Source organism: Polypterus senegalus, chromosome 18, assembly GCF_016835505.1.
Source record: "Polypterus senegalus isolate Bchr_013 chromosome 18, ASM1683550v1, whole genome shotgun sequence".
Classification (NCBI taxonomy): domain Eukaryota; kingdom Metazoa; phylum Chordata; class Cladistia; order Polypteriformes; family Polypteridae; genus Polypterus; species Polypterus senegalus.
Genome location: NC_053171.1, coordinates 79,211,504 through 79,226,148, shown reverse-complemented (window position 1 = coordinate 79,226,148; position 14,645 = coordinate 79,211,504). Strand labels below are relative to the sequence as shown.

Genomic DNA, 14,645 nt, shown 5'->3' with positions numbered 1-14,645 from the left:
GGGCCAATTTAAAATTGCTAATCCACCTAACCTGCATGTCTTTGGACTGTGGGAGGAAACCGGAGCGCCCGGAGGAAACCAACGCAGACACGGGGAGAACATGCAAACTGCCTGAATCTAACAATACAATAATTACACTTTTACCAGAAGGTAGTTCCTTTTCTGTATAGTGACCAGTACAAAAGCCAGACTGAAACATCTCAAGTAACTTGTAATGCAAGACAGAAGTTGAAATGACTACTTTAACAAGTACTTTAGAAGAAATGCTACATTTGAAATAATTATTAAACATATTTGGATTTAGCATTTTAGCAATGCTTTGATAACTGACACTTTTGGTACATTAGGAACTGTAGCAGTCAATAATGGTAAGAATGAGTAAAAGTGGCTGAAAAAATATACCGGAGTAGAGTGATGATGGAAAGTCAGGTTGGACCGGAAACTTTTAGGAATGTTTCAGCACCTTGCTAAATTTAAGTCTCACACAATTCAGGGTATTCGTTTCTTTTTTCTTTTTTTGCTGGTAAAAGACATTTAACATTAATGCATGGATCATTTAAACTGGCTCTTTGTTTTGGTGATGGCTTAAGCACTGAGGCATCTCTACTCATTGCCTTTCATCAGTTTCTCTGTAGCTTTGTAATGTTTTTCATCCAGCCCTTTAGTTTAGTGTTTGATTCTATTTTTAGCTATTTTTTATTATGATTTTTGATTTGTTCTTGTGTAGCCTTCCCAAGAGCTACAAGTTAAAAGGGTCACGCCAGTGCACCCCACTTTATTGGAGAAAGGAGATCTCCTAAAAACCAAATCCCCTACTACAATTACAATCTCAAAAAATAAAAAAAAACAACCAACCAACCAACACCACAGGCTGTGCCAATTTATTGTCAATGTCAATTTATTTATATAGCACATTTAAAACAACATAGGAATGCTGTGGTCAAAGTGCTTTACAATAATAGAATAAAAAGAAAACATACAGATAACATAAATAGAAATAAAATATATGAACATAAAAAATAAATAATGTTACATAATCACAATGAGGAAACCATCAGTATTACTGAAGGTCACGGAATGCAAGTGAATAGAAATGAGTCTTTAATCTCGTTTCGAACAGTTCAATTGTAGACGACTCCTTTATGTGATGAGGTAACGAGTTCCACAGGCGAGGAGCAGCAGCAGCAAACGCTTTGTCCCCCTTAGTTTTACACTTCGTACGAGGGACAACAACAGACAACTCACCAGAAGATCTAAGCAACAGTGTTGCTAAGGCTAATCAGATATCCTACATACAATATGCAAACATTCATTTGATCTTAGATTGATCAAAACAATAAAACAAATTTAATTAGCCCAGTGGCACTGCTAAAAACAAATAATCTTATAAGATAAATAATAATGAAATAAATAAGCCACAAATAAACCCTAAATAAACTATACAATACATAAACAGTAACCAGTACTCTCTCTTAAGCCACTTTTGAGCAAACGTCAAATCTACAATAGGTTATCCAAAATTCATTTGCTCTCAAATAAAGAGCCATGGCACACCTTAATGAAGTTTATGTACATTATATATTTATCAAAAATAAATAAATAACTACCGTAAATACTCACGGATATGTTCTCCCATCAAGTGGGGACTTGATTTTACAGTGTAATTTCTAGTATTTTATAATGTCAGTCGTATAAGTCGAATGTAGAACACTCACGCGACTGGTCCAAGAGATTATGATCTGCTAATGCCCTCCTGAGAGAGTAACCACGGAGCACACTGCCATTTTTTCTATGTGGGTTTGGCAATGCACTGTTTCAGCGTGTGCTCCTAATCTCTCTCTATCTCTTTCTCTGTTGTGCCTACGTGACCACACAGTAATACCGAACTATTCCAAAGCGAAGTTTGCACTGTTTTGTGTTTTTTGTATCTCACACCCTCATACACCTTTATCTACGATGAAGCGTTCGATTAGAAGAAAATATGAAGTGGGTTTTAAATTAAAGTAGTGAAATAAATTGGTAACTGTGCTGCTGCAACAAAATTTGATGCGTCTGAGAAACTGATGCAAGATTGGAGGAGACAAGAAGATGTAAAAAAAAATTGCATTTTTGAATGGGCGTATAAGTCGGGTCTGATTTTATTATCGATTTTTCGGGTTTCAAGACCCAATTTATACTTGAGCGTATACAGTAAATAAAACATTAACTAAAAAACGAACCACCTCACACCAGTAAGTAGCAAAGGATCATTCAGACCCCCCCTGCAAGGCCCAACTGTTTCTGCACAGTGCTAACACCTGGCTTTAAATAGCTGGCACAAGCACAACTGAAATTCTCCTGGGTCCTAGTGCCCAAGGGCTACACTATGCTATAGCTATTCTTGCCAATTCAGTTTGCTGACCTGTCTCTGTCAAGTGTAGCCATTTTCTGTTTCCTGCCTTTCTCACAAATCTTAAATTCAAAAGCAAATTTGTGTCTTCAAAATCTAGGTAAAGGTTAATAGAGAATAAGATGGCCAAGACTACATGGAAGATGAAATGGAGCATAAACGAAACCAGAAGACAGTAGTTTTTTGCTCTGAAAACATTTTAAATCATTCATAACCACTCTGAAAGTCTTTGTCTTATATCCACAGCCTTGCACAGTTACCTTAAGTGTGATGGCACTTTAAGTACCAATTCTAGTAGCCATCTTCTACCAGTCTTCGTAACACTACAGGTATAATAACTGCAGCATGACATGGTGATGTGTGAAAAAAGCTAAAAAATAACAGTCCAATATAACTTGTTTTAAATACAAAATTATGTCACAACGAAAGTAAAACCTGAGAACTTTGTATACAAAAATTATAATTATAAAGAAACAAAAATTGATCAAAATCAGATTCCATATTTTGGGCATGTGCAACAGGTAGTTAGTGATCAGATAAGAAGAGCAGGTCAGGCTAACTGACTTAACTAAAACAAGCCAATGGGGTAGCAAAACTAAGCCTGACTGCAGATGGCAATGGAGTTACTAAATGTGTGCAACATGAGCAAACATACAAATTCAGTGAAGAGATCTCTTCCGTTTGTGTCAAGGGATTGCTGGTGTGAAACTAATTTTAATTTCACTTTGGAGGGCAGTCTCTGCAGGATGAGCCTTAGTTAATGGGTGCTTGTGTTTTGTTTTCTTTTTTTTTCATTAATTTTTTGAGACATGACACATTACTCCATAATTGCTCACCCCTGACTGTTTCATTTCCAGGTATTCGATCACTGCTGCTGGATTCAGACACTCACACGTGCCCAACATGCCAACAGTCAGAGGTCTCCCCAGACTCCCTGGTAGCTAAAACTCTTTTGCGGCAGGTAACATTTTGCTCCAGTTGCATGAGCGCTTTTTTAAAGGAATACTCCGCCCAAAAATTGTATTTTTACCTACTCCACGTTTCTTGTAGTGATAATAGAAAATATTTGTAATCTTATGTTTTCATGTAGAACGGAAAGAAAAAAATGTAAAATTTAATACCCATAGGAAAATTTTTATTGCTCAAAGCTTGATCTTTGATGGGTTGTGAGACTTAAAAGAGATTCTCATTTATGTTTCATTTAAGAATCGACTTTGTCACAGATGTTTCCCCTAAAATTCCTTAGGAGTAAAAATTGAGAATTTGTTTGAAAAGCCTGTTATGTTTTGTGAGCTCTGTGTCTGTTCTTGTTTTAAGTTCCTTTAAGACTTCATATCATTTACTTTTATCCAAGGTGACTTACAACATTTGAGGTATGATTGGTTCCATTTCTTTTGTTTATCTATTTGTTCTTGTGCTTACATAGTGGTGTCAGCGGTGGGATTTGAGCCCACAACTTTAGGAAATTAAAGTCCAACGTCTTAACCACTATGCCTGCTTTTTCTTCCAGGATGAGACTCACCTAATTGGAGTGCAGCAATATCAGTTAGTTCAACTAATAATAATATTCAGAAGCACGGACTACAATTTTGTATTCATAGTAAAGTGTTTCATTACCGCAAACTGTCCATGCATTTCAATGTCTATAACTGAGCACAGTGCAAATTCTTTCAGATTGTAAAAAAAATGTCAAGACACTACATGGAAAATCTGAGCCAATTGTGTGACTTTTCTGAGATGTCTGCTGAAAGAGGAGAGACCTCTTGTGAGACTGATGGGTTATTTTGTCTCAGGAGAAAAATCTGAGAAGCATCATACCAAAGATCAGATCTCCTTGTTGTCTAGGAGAAAGCAAAGAGATATTAAGGGCATCACATTTTGGATTTTTCATTCCTATTGGTAGAACCCAATGGTGACCAGTGCTGTACAATGGCAAGTGATGTGAAAACATCCATGAAAAAAACATTTTAAAAACTCATGTGACTTATATTGCATAATCCATGTATAAGTTATTCAGTTGTATGCTCAAAATATATGCATTTTGCTAAAATATTGTTGAATACATACTTTCAGAAACATCAGCCCACACCATAAACAGGAAATGCTTTCATATAATAATGCACTTCTGAATTGAAGAGTCTTGGCCAATGAATGAGGGTCATTGGTCACCACTGGCTTCTGTTGTGTGATAAACATTTTGCTTTCTGTTCTGCATGAAAACCTGAAATTAAAACTTTTTCTGAGCCATCACTACAAATGCTACATGGGGTAAGTAACATATAAAAAAATAGAATTTTAAGATAGATAGATAGATAGATAGATAGATAGATAGATAGATAGATAGATAGTGAGGAAGACCAGGCTCAGCACAGACAGGCAGACACCAATGGTTCAAACCCACAACACATTTATTTACAATGCTATTTACAAAAGTCCCGCACAAAACCCAGTGTCCCTGAACCCATCACCCTCAGTCCGAGCCACTTCAATATCCAGCCTTCCTTCGCTGCCTCCACATCTCTCCTCTGAGCTTCGTCCTCTTCCACCCGACTACAGCCATTGACTGGAGGGAGGCAGTCCTTTTTATCTTCACCCTGATGTGCTTCCTGCAGCAGTTCCTGGTGTGGCGGAAGTTCCAAATGAGCACCCGGAAGCACTCCGGGTGTCCCTGGTAATACTGTGCTGACGTCCAGGGCTTCACAGTCTTCTGGGCACCCCCTGGCAGTGGCCACGGGCCCCTATAGAGTTGAACTTCCATGCTCAATTTCTGTGGTCCCCACACAAACCAGAGCGGCTGCCCTCTCGTGATCCTGAGGAGGTATAGTCTCTCTCCCAGTCCTTCTTGGCGTCCCGGCTGGGCGCCAGCCACTCACCACGATAGATAGATAGATAGATAGATAGATAGATAGATAGATAGATAGATAGATAGATAGATAGATAGATAGATAGATAGATAGATAGATAGATAGATAGATAGATAGATAGATAGATAGATAGATAGATAGATAGATAGATAGAACTTTATTTGTTCCCAGAGGAAATTTAGCTTTTTACAGAAGGTTTTGGGTGGCCTGTCCCTTTAAGTATTTACTTGTTTCTTATAGTATTATGATCTTTTCCTGTTTTCTCATCTACATTAGTAGTAGTATTAAAATATTGTCTGATTATTCTTGTAAACTAGAATTATCATGGTGCTGACCAGATACTCTGACAAGGTAAAGATGAATATTCTCCCAGCAAGAATGACAGTTACCATCTCATCTTGGTCTGTTGATTCTTTCATTTTAAAAATGATGTTTTTATTTTTAATTGCTTAAATGTAGCTGTTTTCCTTTTAGGCTGTTTATGATTTTTTAAACAAAACTAACCATTCAAAGAAGATGATTGAGGGGCAGGGCACTCAGTATAGAGAGAAGAAGAGCAAATGCTAAATTCAGAAAATGGGTTCTCCAGGTAGCAGGCAGTCTGTACTCCCACACTTACAGTTTCTGCTTCCTCGGTCCAGATACTCTGGGTCACCAGTAGAACTGTGTTAGATGGGAAGGAGCAGTAGCTGACAAAAGAACAGTAAGCTGACACTGTATAGCATTGCTATAACAGAACTAAGAGAGACACTGAGGTCCTTGAAAAGGAGTCTGTGGCCAGCATACCCAGGTAAGACTGACAGCTGCAAGGCACCTTATGAAAAGCAAATCGCTTTCTCACATGAGTCCTGTACTCTGTTTTATGAAAAATAACATCACGTGATGGTAAAAGTATTTTGTATTTTGGTTGAACTTGGATTAGCTTATCTAAAGTGTGAACTGTAAAATATTTTGAGCTATTTTGGGAGTCCAGTGCAATGGGGATCTGTTTCTGAACACTTTAGCTCACAGAAGGAAACAAAATTAATCCTTAGCATGTCATTCTGTGGCTCCCATTCAAGTCTCAACCACGTATTGTGTATTCAGACGCCTTCACTCTCTGCACACTTTATTGTGTTGTAGATTAAATTTTAAATGGATAAATTTGCCATTTTTACCCGCTTAATAACCCATAATGACAAAGTGGAAACATTTTTTCAGAAAGGTCTGCAAATTTATTTAAAATCAAAAACTGGAGTCTCTCATTCACAGAAGCATTCAAGCCCCTAATTCAGTACTTTGTAGAAACCCGTTTGGCAGCAATTTCAGCTTCAAGTCTTACACACCTGGATTTCGGCAGTTTATCTCGTTATTCCTGGCAGATTCTCTGAAGCTCCATTAGATTAGACGGGAATCATCTGGAAACTGCCATCTTCAGGTCTCTCCACAGATGGGGGTTTTAAGTCAGGGCATTGGCTGGGCCACTGAAGCACACATAGAGTCTTGTCCTAAACCCAGTCCAGCGTTGCATTGACTGCATGCTTTGAGACATTGTCATGCTGAAAATTAAACCATCACCCAGTGTGAGGTGACATCTACTCTGGAGGAGGTTTTCTTCAAGGGCCTCTCAGTGTTTGGCTGCATTCATCCTTTCCTCAATTCTGACCAGTCTTCCTGTCCCATCCTGCTGAGAAGTGACCCATAACCATGATGCTGCCATGACCCTGCTTCACCATAGGGATGGTGTTCAATAGACATTATGCTTAGGGTTCTGCCCAAAGAGTTCCTTGTTTTTCCTCATCAGACCAAAGTCCTCTACATGCCGTTTGGATTTACTCTTTACTACAATTTACTCAAGACTGGCTGCTATCTAGTCACTGTACCATAAACACTTTATTGATGGAGCGTTACTGAGATGGATTTCCTTCCGACAGGTACACCCATCTCAGTAGAGGACCTCCAAAGATCTGGTTTCTTAGTCACCTTCTTGCCCAGGTATTCAGCTTTAGGAAGTGACCATTGGTTTCTTGGTCACCTTCTTGCCCAGTTATTCAGCTTAAGGAAGAGTCCTAGTGGTTCCAAATTAATTCCATTTTGTAATTATAGAGGCCCCTGTGCTCCTGGGAAGACTCAAAGCTTTAGAGATTATGTGATTCCCTTATCCTGATATATGCCTCACTGCAATTTAATCATGGGGGTCTACAGAGAGTTCCTTGGACATTATGGCTGTTTTTTGTCCTGTCATAAAGTGTGAATTGGGGGATTTTCAATACACAGGTGTATGTTTTTCTAGACAATGTCCACAGTCAATCCAATTTGCCGCAAGTGTACAATCGAGTTCTAGACATACCTCAAGGAGAAATAAAGAAGACAGGATGCACCGCACCACAAGTTAGAGGGCCAAAAGTAAGGATCTGAATACTTCTATGAAGGAGAGATTTCATTTTTTGATTATTATTTTTGTAAACCTTTCTGAAGACATGCTTTCAGTTTGACATTATGGGTTATCTGCAGTGGGCTAGCACCCTGCCCAGTGTTTATTTCCTGTATGGATTATGGGTTATTGAGTGTAGATTGATGGGCAAAAATGGCAAATGTATCCACTGAAAATTAATTTAAGAACACAATAAAGTGCCCAGAAAGTGAAGGGGTTCAGATATCTGAATTTGATGTATTTCAGAATTATCTTTACCCCTGTTCTTAAGACAAGTGTCAACTGAATGTTTACCCATCACAGTAATGTGTTATGATTAGGGCTGAAATGTGGGGTCCTTTCCCTGTTACTGGAGCCATTTTTGTGAACTGTTGTCATTGTCGCATCCCACGTTTCTAGGTGTGTGATCTCCAGGGCCATAACCTTGAATTAATCAACAGATGGGATAAAAGGTCAGCCTTTTGCACTTGAACCTTATCCAGTCTGCAGATACAACCTCTAAACCTTTTTGAATTCTCTTTGTGATTATTTTTCACATCGTACCTTGTTTTTATTGACTGTGTTTTTTCCCTGTTGCCTGAGTTTATTTTCATTTGTTTCAAATCTCCCAGTTTAACTCAAGAACCTAGTTATCTGTTTTCCCCACAAGTTTGGACATAATGTTGCTGGGCTCCATTCCCCCAGTGTCCATGTAGGTTTAGATAATAAATGAAACATGATGTATTAAATTAGACCCAGATTTTCTGCTATCAGCAAAGAAAGACTGTAGTCTGTTTGGATTGGTAATCTTCATCTTAACTCTTTACCGATGTACACTCTTAAACAGGATACCGAACACAGATGAGCTGTGGAGACTACCTGAAGTTTACAGTGAAAACCAGCCTAGAATGCTTGATTGAGGGAATGCAGTAGAGAGCTTGGTGCCTACAATCTACCTCCAAGGTGAGTCACAATCAGAATGTAACCAGTCAAGATGTTAGGATGTTAGATGAGTTGACCCTCTGGGCAATGGAAGAGGTATTGTGTTTTGATCCAACAGCTCCAGTTTAATGGTGTGCTGTCCTTGAAGATTTATCAGCTGCAAAATTATGCATGTTTCTTTTCAGAATAATGGTTTGTAAAAAAATCAATACTCACTGTACATTACATTTTGTAAGGAGACCTGGATTCGCTTCCCGGGTCCTCCCTGTGTGGAGTTTGTATGTTCTCCCTGTGGGTTCGCTCCGGGTGCTCCGGTTTTCTCCCACAGTCCAAAGACATGCAGGTTAGGTGCGTTGGCGATCCTAAATTGTGCTTGGTGTGTGTGTGTGTCCTGCAGTGGGCTGGCGCCCTGCGTGGGATTTGTTCCTGCCTTGCGCCCTGTGTTAGCTGGGATTGGCTCCAGCAGACCCCCATGACCCTGTGTTAGGATATAGTGAGTTGGAAAATGACTGACTGACTGAAATGATTTTGTAAATAGTCCAATCATTTGTACCTTTGAATAAAATTCAAATAAATTGGATACCCCCATGATTTAGACTTTTTAAAAGAAAGAACAAAGGAATCTTGAGGTTAACATCTATTTTTCCTAGTGCAGAAAAAGCCCATTCTGGACTGTACTAGCAGATGAGACAGGCATTGTATAAAATTTCAAAATAATAAAAATTTGCAAGGTTTATTATGTGTAATGTGTATGTATATCTAATAGTAAAGGGGAGCTTTTTCACTCTCTGCTAAAGGTTATTGTCTACTTAACTGGAAAAGGAAGAGTAGTTTCTTTGAGTCCTCTGCATTCCACGTACCGCTGACAATGTCAGAGATTAGAACTTCACTTTTTCAGAAGATGTCAGGACCGTGCATTAGTCCAATGACTACTGATCTGGTGAGCAAATGTGATTTCATAGTGGATGGCTTTAAAAGAGCCACTGAAGAAGGCGTTGAATCTTACTGTGGCATCTGACTGCTGACTCTATGATCCTCTCTCCTAAACTAACATCAACAAAGGTATCAAAGTAAAGAGTAATACAAGCATGCGTGCACTTTGTATTTGGGGGGTTAAGGTAAATACTTCTTGCTTGCACAATATCATCATAGCAAAGAAATAAATGTAAATTGGTTCAACATCAAAAGGGAGTGGTAAAAGAAGACAATCTGAATTCAAAATTTAAAAGACTCATGAGGAACAGCAAAAACTCAAATTTAATTGGTCCAGTGCCACATGGGAGTGGGGGAAGAAGAAAATCTGTTCCAAAATACAGCAGCAAAGGTAGGACAGGTGAGTAGGTGAGCACTTTTCTGGCAACAGTAGAGAAATGTGGCCACAGAAGGTGAAGCAGCAATTAATAAAATATAATTTTTAAAGAAAATGGTAATGCTTACCAAGTAGAGCTGGTGATCTCAGAAGAACCTTAAAAAGTTTCTTACAGTAGGTTGACATATTTATTGAAGCTGTTATGACAATGTATACAAGAGCCATGTTCATGTAGAGTTGTGTACAGGGTTGTCCAGATCTAATAGTGACCCGACATTTGCGTGATAGACATATGAGCGCCGACAAAATAGCTCCCATTAAAACGCGGTGTCAAAATCATGCCGACAAAATTGCGAAAGTTTCATTAAATATGAATTACTAGTTTAAAGCATATATAATGTTTATTTTAGAAGTCAATATTATGAGACACGGCACGCAGATAGTCCTTAAGATCACGCCCTGCATATGTAGGAAGAATTGCAGCAAGACGTCTTGATAGTTGAGCGTATTTACACTTGCTGGCTGCCTGACTACTGGTAATTCCGTTTTGTATACGACGCGTTATGCCAACCCTCGACTGAGTTATTTGTTCGCGGCATGCCATCAGCAACACTTTCTTGCATGTTCCACATGGTAATAGGAAACAACCGGTTGGCTCATCGATTGCGTCTCAATCGACCAACGTAATTGTCCTTCTAGTAATCATAAACACTCTGGAGATTGTCGGGTCTTCTCTCGCTCAGTTCATCGAAAGCGGACCCAACATCTTCTGGAGGAACGAAACTCAGTGCAATTAACATCTCTGAATACAGTTACAACCTAGCACATAATGTGTACATAATGCGCACGTACGCGTCCCATTCTCTTGGCCTCTCTCGCGTGCCGATTTTGTCAGTGTGCACTTGTCGAAAACCAGTTAGCGGGTTTGTCGGCGCTCATTTGTCCGTCGCGGTTTTGTCGGCGCTCATATGTGTATCATGCTTTTGTCGGTGAACCGATCTAATTATGCAGATCCACATTGTCTGCATGACTTTGATTTATGCAAGGACAATTCCAGTTCGGCGCGAAGACGATTCTTCATGCCGTCAGTTTGCACACTTCTCGATGGTCCAGGATTTTTAGGGTGATTTTCTATGTAATAAACTTAATAAGTTATAGCGTAATGAAGATTGCATAATTAGATCTGGACCACCCTATACAATCAAATAAGAACGTGGTTGTATTTTGACAGATTAAGCAACAAAGCAAAACCATGTCTAGTAGATTTTCTAGAAAAATGCACCAAACATTTCATCCTAAGCGAAGGCTAGCAAGACTGTTCCTTAACAAGTGGTTAACATTGCTGAAACATGAGCTTTCAGGAGAAGGTCTCATTCATTTCTAATTTTAAAAATGCTGAAGATGGTTTTGGGATCAAAATCAAGAAGAAAAGAAGATTCTCATGGATCATTGGTATTTACAAGCCTGAGTTGTTAATTGGACGACTCTGTGTATTTATTAAGAAACATCAGATGTAAAATAGGCTGAAGAGAACAAAATAATAGGCCCTCCTTTGACTTTTTTATTATGAGGAGAACTTTCTCATATTTATAGCAAACAGTAACTAAGTGATGCGTGACTGACATATTTAGAGAATGTGTAATGAAAGGAGAATCGTCAAGACAAGATGACCTCATATTGTCAAATGGACCCAGAAATATTCCGCTACAATTTCTGCAATTTTCCCATGGCTGTGTTGATTCTTACAGTACACTAGCACAAAATAAATGCTAAACTACATTTGATTATATGAAATGTGTATTCATTATTAGCTGTATGTCTTTAATTGTCCACCACTTATTGTGGCTTATCATCTATCCATGTATTGATGACTTCTCAATATTTTTATGAAGTCTAGATTTCCCTTATCTGTTACTTCTATTGTCCTTTTATCTGCTATTGTGTGGATTGTATATGCCCTTATTTGAATCTTTATGCTGGAGGATGTTTCAAAGTGACAGGTATTGCTGTGCAGAAGGATACACATGATTGGTGACGTTACACAACCTCAGCGTTCTCAGCCTGCAAGTCAGTTAAATGATGGGGGTAATACAGTACATGCTTTTCATGATCTAAGACATTGGAGCATCATTAAATCCCACAAACAAGTGTGCTGTAAAGTCATCCAACATTTGGGTCTGGAGCTAATTCTGATCCAGCAAAATTTGAAGTTAAATCCTTGCATCTAATCAGTTTGAGCATTCAACAGCATGCAGAGGAGCTTTAAACTGGCTTGGCTGCCATGATTCATTAGTACTAAAAATCTCCTACATTTTCTCAGAATTTATCTAGCTTTGTTAATATTTCAAAAACTTCCACGTCTACAATCACAAGTTCTGCAGGAGACACGGTCTATTTGAATTTATTTGAGTGATGACAGTGGGGGAAGCTAAGCACTGATGTCTTCCTTACTCCAATTTGTATGCTCTTGTTGGCATGGGTAAGTAAGAAGTCAGATGGAAATCATCAAGTAGGAGAAGAAAATAAAGCATCTCTCCATTCTCTCCTCGGTTTCCGATACTCTACAGATGATATCCTACCCAGAGTCAGGAAGAGTCTAAGTTTGTTGGAACATGAAAAGGAGTGGAGTGTGAGGCTCTACCTCGGAGTTCTAATCACTTTTACCAGGCAGAGAAGTTTGATCTTTGAACCCGAGGCTCATTTACCAGAACCTATGTTGTTTTAAAGGGTAAGAGAATTTTAATAATGACAACATGGCTGAAATCGTTTTTGTGTGTTCTTGGAGAAGCAAATGAAAATTGTAAGTAATTCACATATGTACAGGTTATTGTTAGGAAATGGTTGGCAAACTGTCTTAATAACTCACTTAAGAACTTACAACTATGGTTTTTGCCAGCATTATCAACATTTGCCTTTTCTGTTGTTCATTGAAGAATTTCCAGATGGGGTCTTGATGACCATTTTGACAAGTTTTATAGAATATGTAGGGACTGCAGTTTTGTTCATCTCAATTCCATTACCTTAGCTTAATATTTGTTTACCCTTTAATTAATATTAAAATGCATAAAACATTTTTAGTAAATTGATAAATGTACATGTGTTTGATTGGTCATTGTTCTGGCTCAAAGAGAGACAAAGGATTTTAAAGAAGGACTGTCAGATAAGTGAGATCAATAAATGTGATGAGTTTGTACAAACAACCGATCATCTGCCCAAAACTGTGACCAAAATTTATCAAAAATCTGCAGATTCAAAATGTATTCAATTTTGCGCTCAACAGCTCACAGAATCCTAATTTCGGATGATGCAGAAGTAGAGAGGTCAAACTTTTTACCACCGCTTAAAATGATGTCACAAGCAGTGATTAATTCAGCGCAGTGGCATCGCCTTTAACAATATAATAACGAAATCATAGCAAGATGCATGCTAGAGGGAGCTGTGTCATATTCAGTTAAGGAACACCTAATTAGAGGCATACTTCATCACAAAAAGGTTAGGAATTCATATAGAAATGTAAAGCAAAACCTCTTATTATAATATGTTTCGCACTTTTGTGCATTCTATTATATTGCAGTCTGGTTTTGTAAATAAATATTGGGTCCTAAAGTCATACACAATTCTTTCCATGGTATTTGAACTAAATCTTGATCTCTATCTTACTCTGGAGTTGTTCTATAACAGAGGCCTTGGACAGTTTAAGGACTGTCGCGCATTCTCATATTTACTAAGCAAATAATAAAACTAACAAAGAATGGGCAGGGAATAAACTAAGAACAAAAGAATGAGCAAAGGAAATTCCAAACTTAAGACGGAACTAATAAGAACAGATTAGAATCAACAAGGAAACAATACCTTCTTTAACAAACAAGGGCAAAGAACTCAGGAAAATTATTTAATTTAAAGAAAAGTAATAAGGCCCAAGTAAAATACAAAAGCACTAATCTCAATGGAGTAAAAAGGATCAGAAACATGGAAAATTGATCGTAAATTCGTAAAAGAGTCCTTAAAACAAACCAATAAAAAAATGAATCCATACAGACGTAAATCATTAAAGCTAAAAATCCTCAAAATTCCAAACACAACGAGAGGAATATTCAACAGTAATGATTCTTAAAGGCCTACTCTGAGAGAGACAGGGACCACAGCAAAAAGCTACAATCAGGCCCACAATGAAAACAAATCTAAAGTTGTACTGCCTGTGATAAACAAAATGAACAAATAAGCACAACAAAGTAATTCTTAAATCCCCTGAATACAATGAGGACTGATTGAGGTCATTTACGGTATGTTAGCTAGAATGCCTAGAGGAGGCTGGGTGGTCTCGTGGCCCGGAACTCCTGCAGATTTTATTTTTTTTTCTCCAGCCATTCTGGAGTTTTTTTTGTTTTTTTTTTGTAGTTTTTTTCTATCCTCCTTGGCCATCAGACCTAACTTTTATTCTATGTTAGTGTTCCCTAATTTTAATTATTTATTTTGTCTTTTTTCTCTTTCTTCATCATGTAAAGCACTTTGAGCTACATTGTCTGTATGAAAATGTGCTATAGAAATAAATGTTGTTGTTGTTAAATTTAATTTGGCACAGTCCAAATCACAACTACTAGTGAAAGATTTTTTTTTAACATTTTAACTTAATTTTTTAATATTTTTTAAATTATTCTTTTAATTATTAAACCACATTTTTTGTGTTGTTTGAGCAAGAGTTTTTTGTATGGTTCCCCTTTCCCTTTTCAGATGTATAGGCTTTGGTAC

At 37.9% G+C, this 14,645-nt stretch overlaps 2 protein-coding genes across 2 annotated transcripts in view; both read left to right on the top strand.

The window, feature by feature from the left end:
• LOC120518420 (E3 ubiquitin-protein ligase RBBP6-like) overlaps positions 1-14,645 on the top strand; it is a 34,642-nt gene that overhangs the window by 12,265 nt on the left and 7,732 nt on the right. Inside the window, exon 4 of the mRNA XM_039741202.1 lies at positions 3,247-3,350. Coding sequence (XP_039597136.1) covers positions 3,247-3,350 — 104 coding nt within the window. The remainder of the gene's footprint in view (positions 1-3,246; positions 3,351-14,645) is intronic.
• LOC120518418 (WD repeat-containing protein 47-like) overlaps positions 8,531-14,645 on the top strand; it is an 88,088-nt gene continuing 81,973 nt past the window's right edge. The window contains exon 1 of the mRNA XM_039741201.1: positions 8,531-8,608. The gene's annotated coding sequence lies outside the window, so the exon portion shown is untranslated. The remainder of the gene's footprint in view (positions 8,609-14,645) is intronic.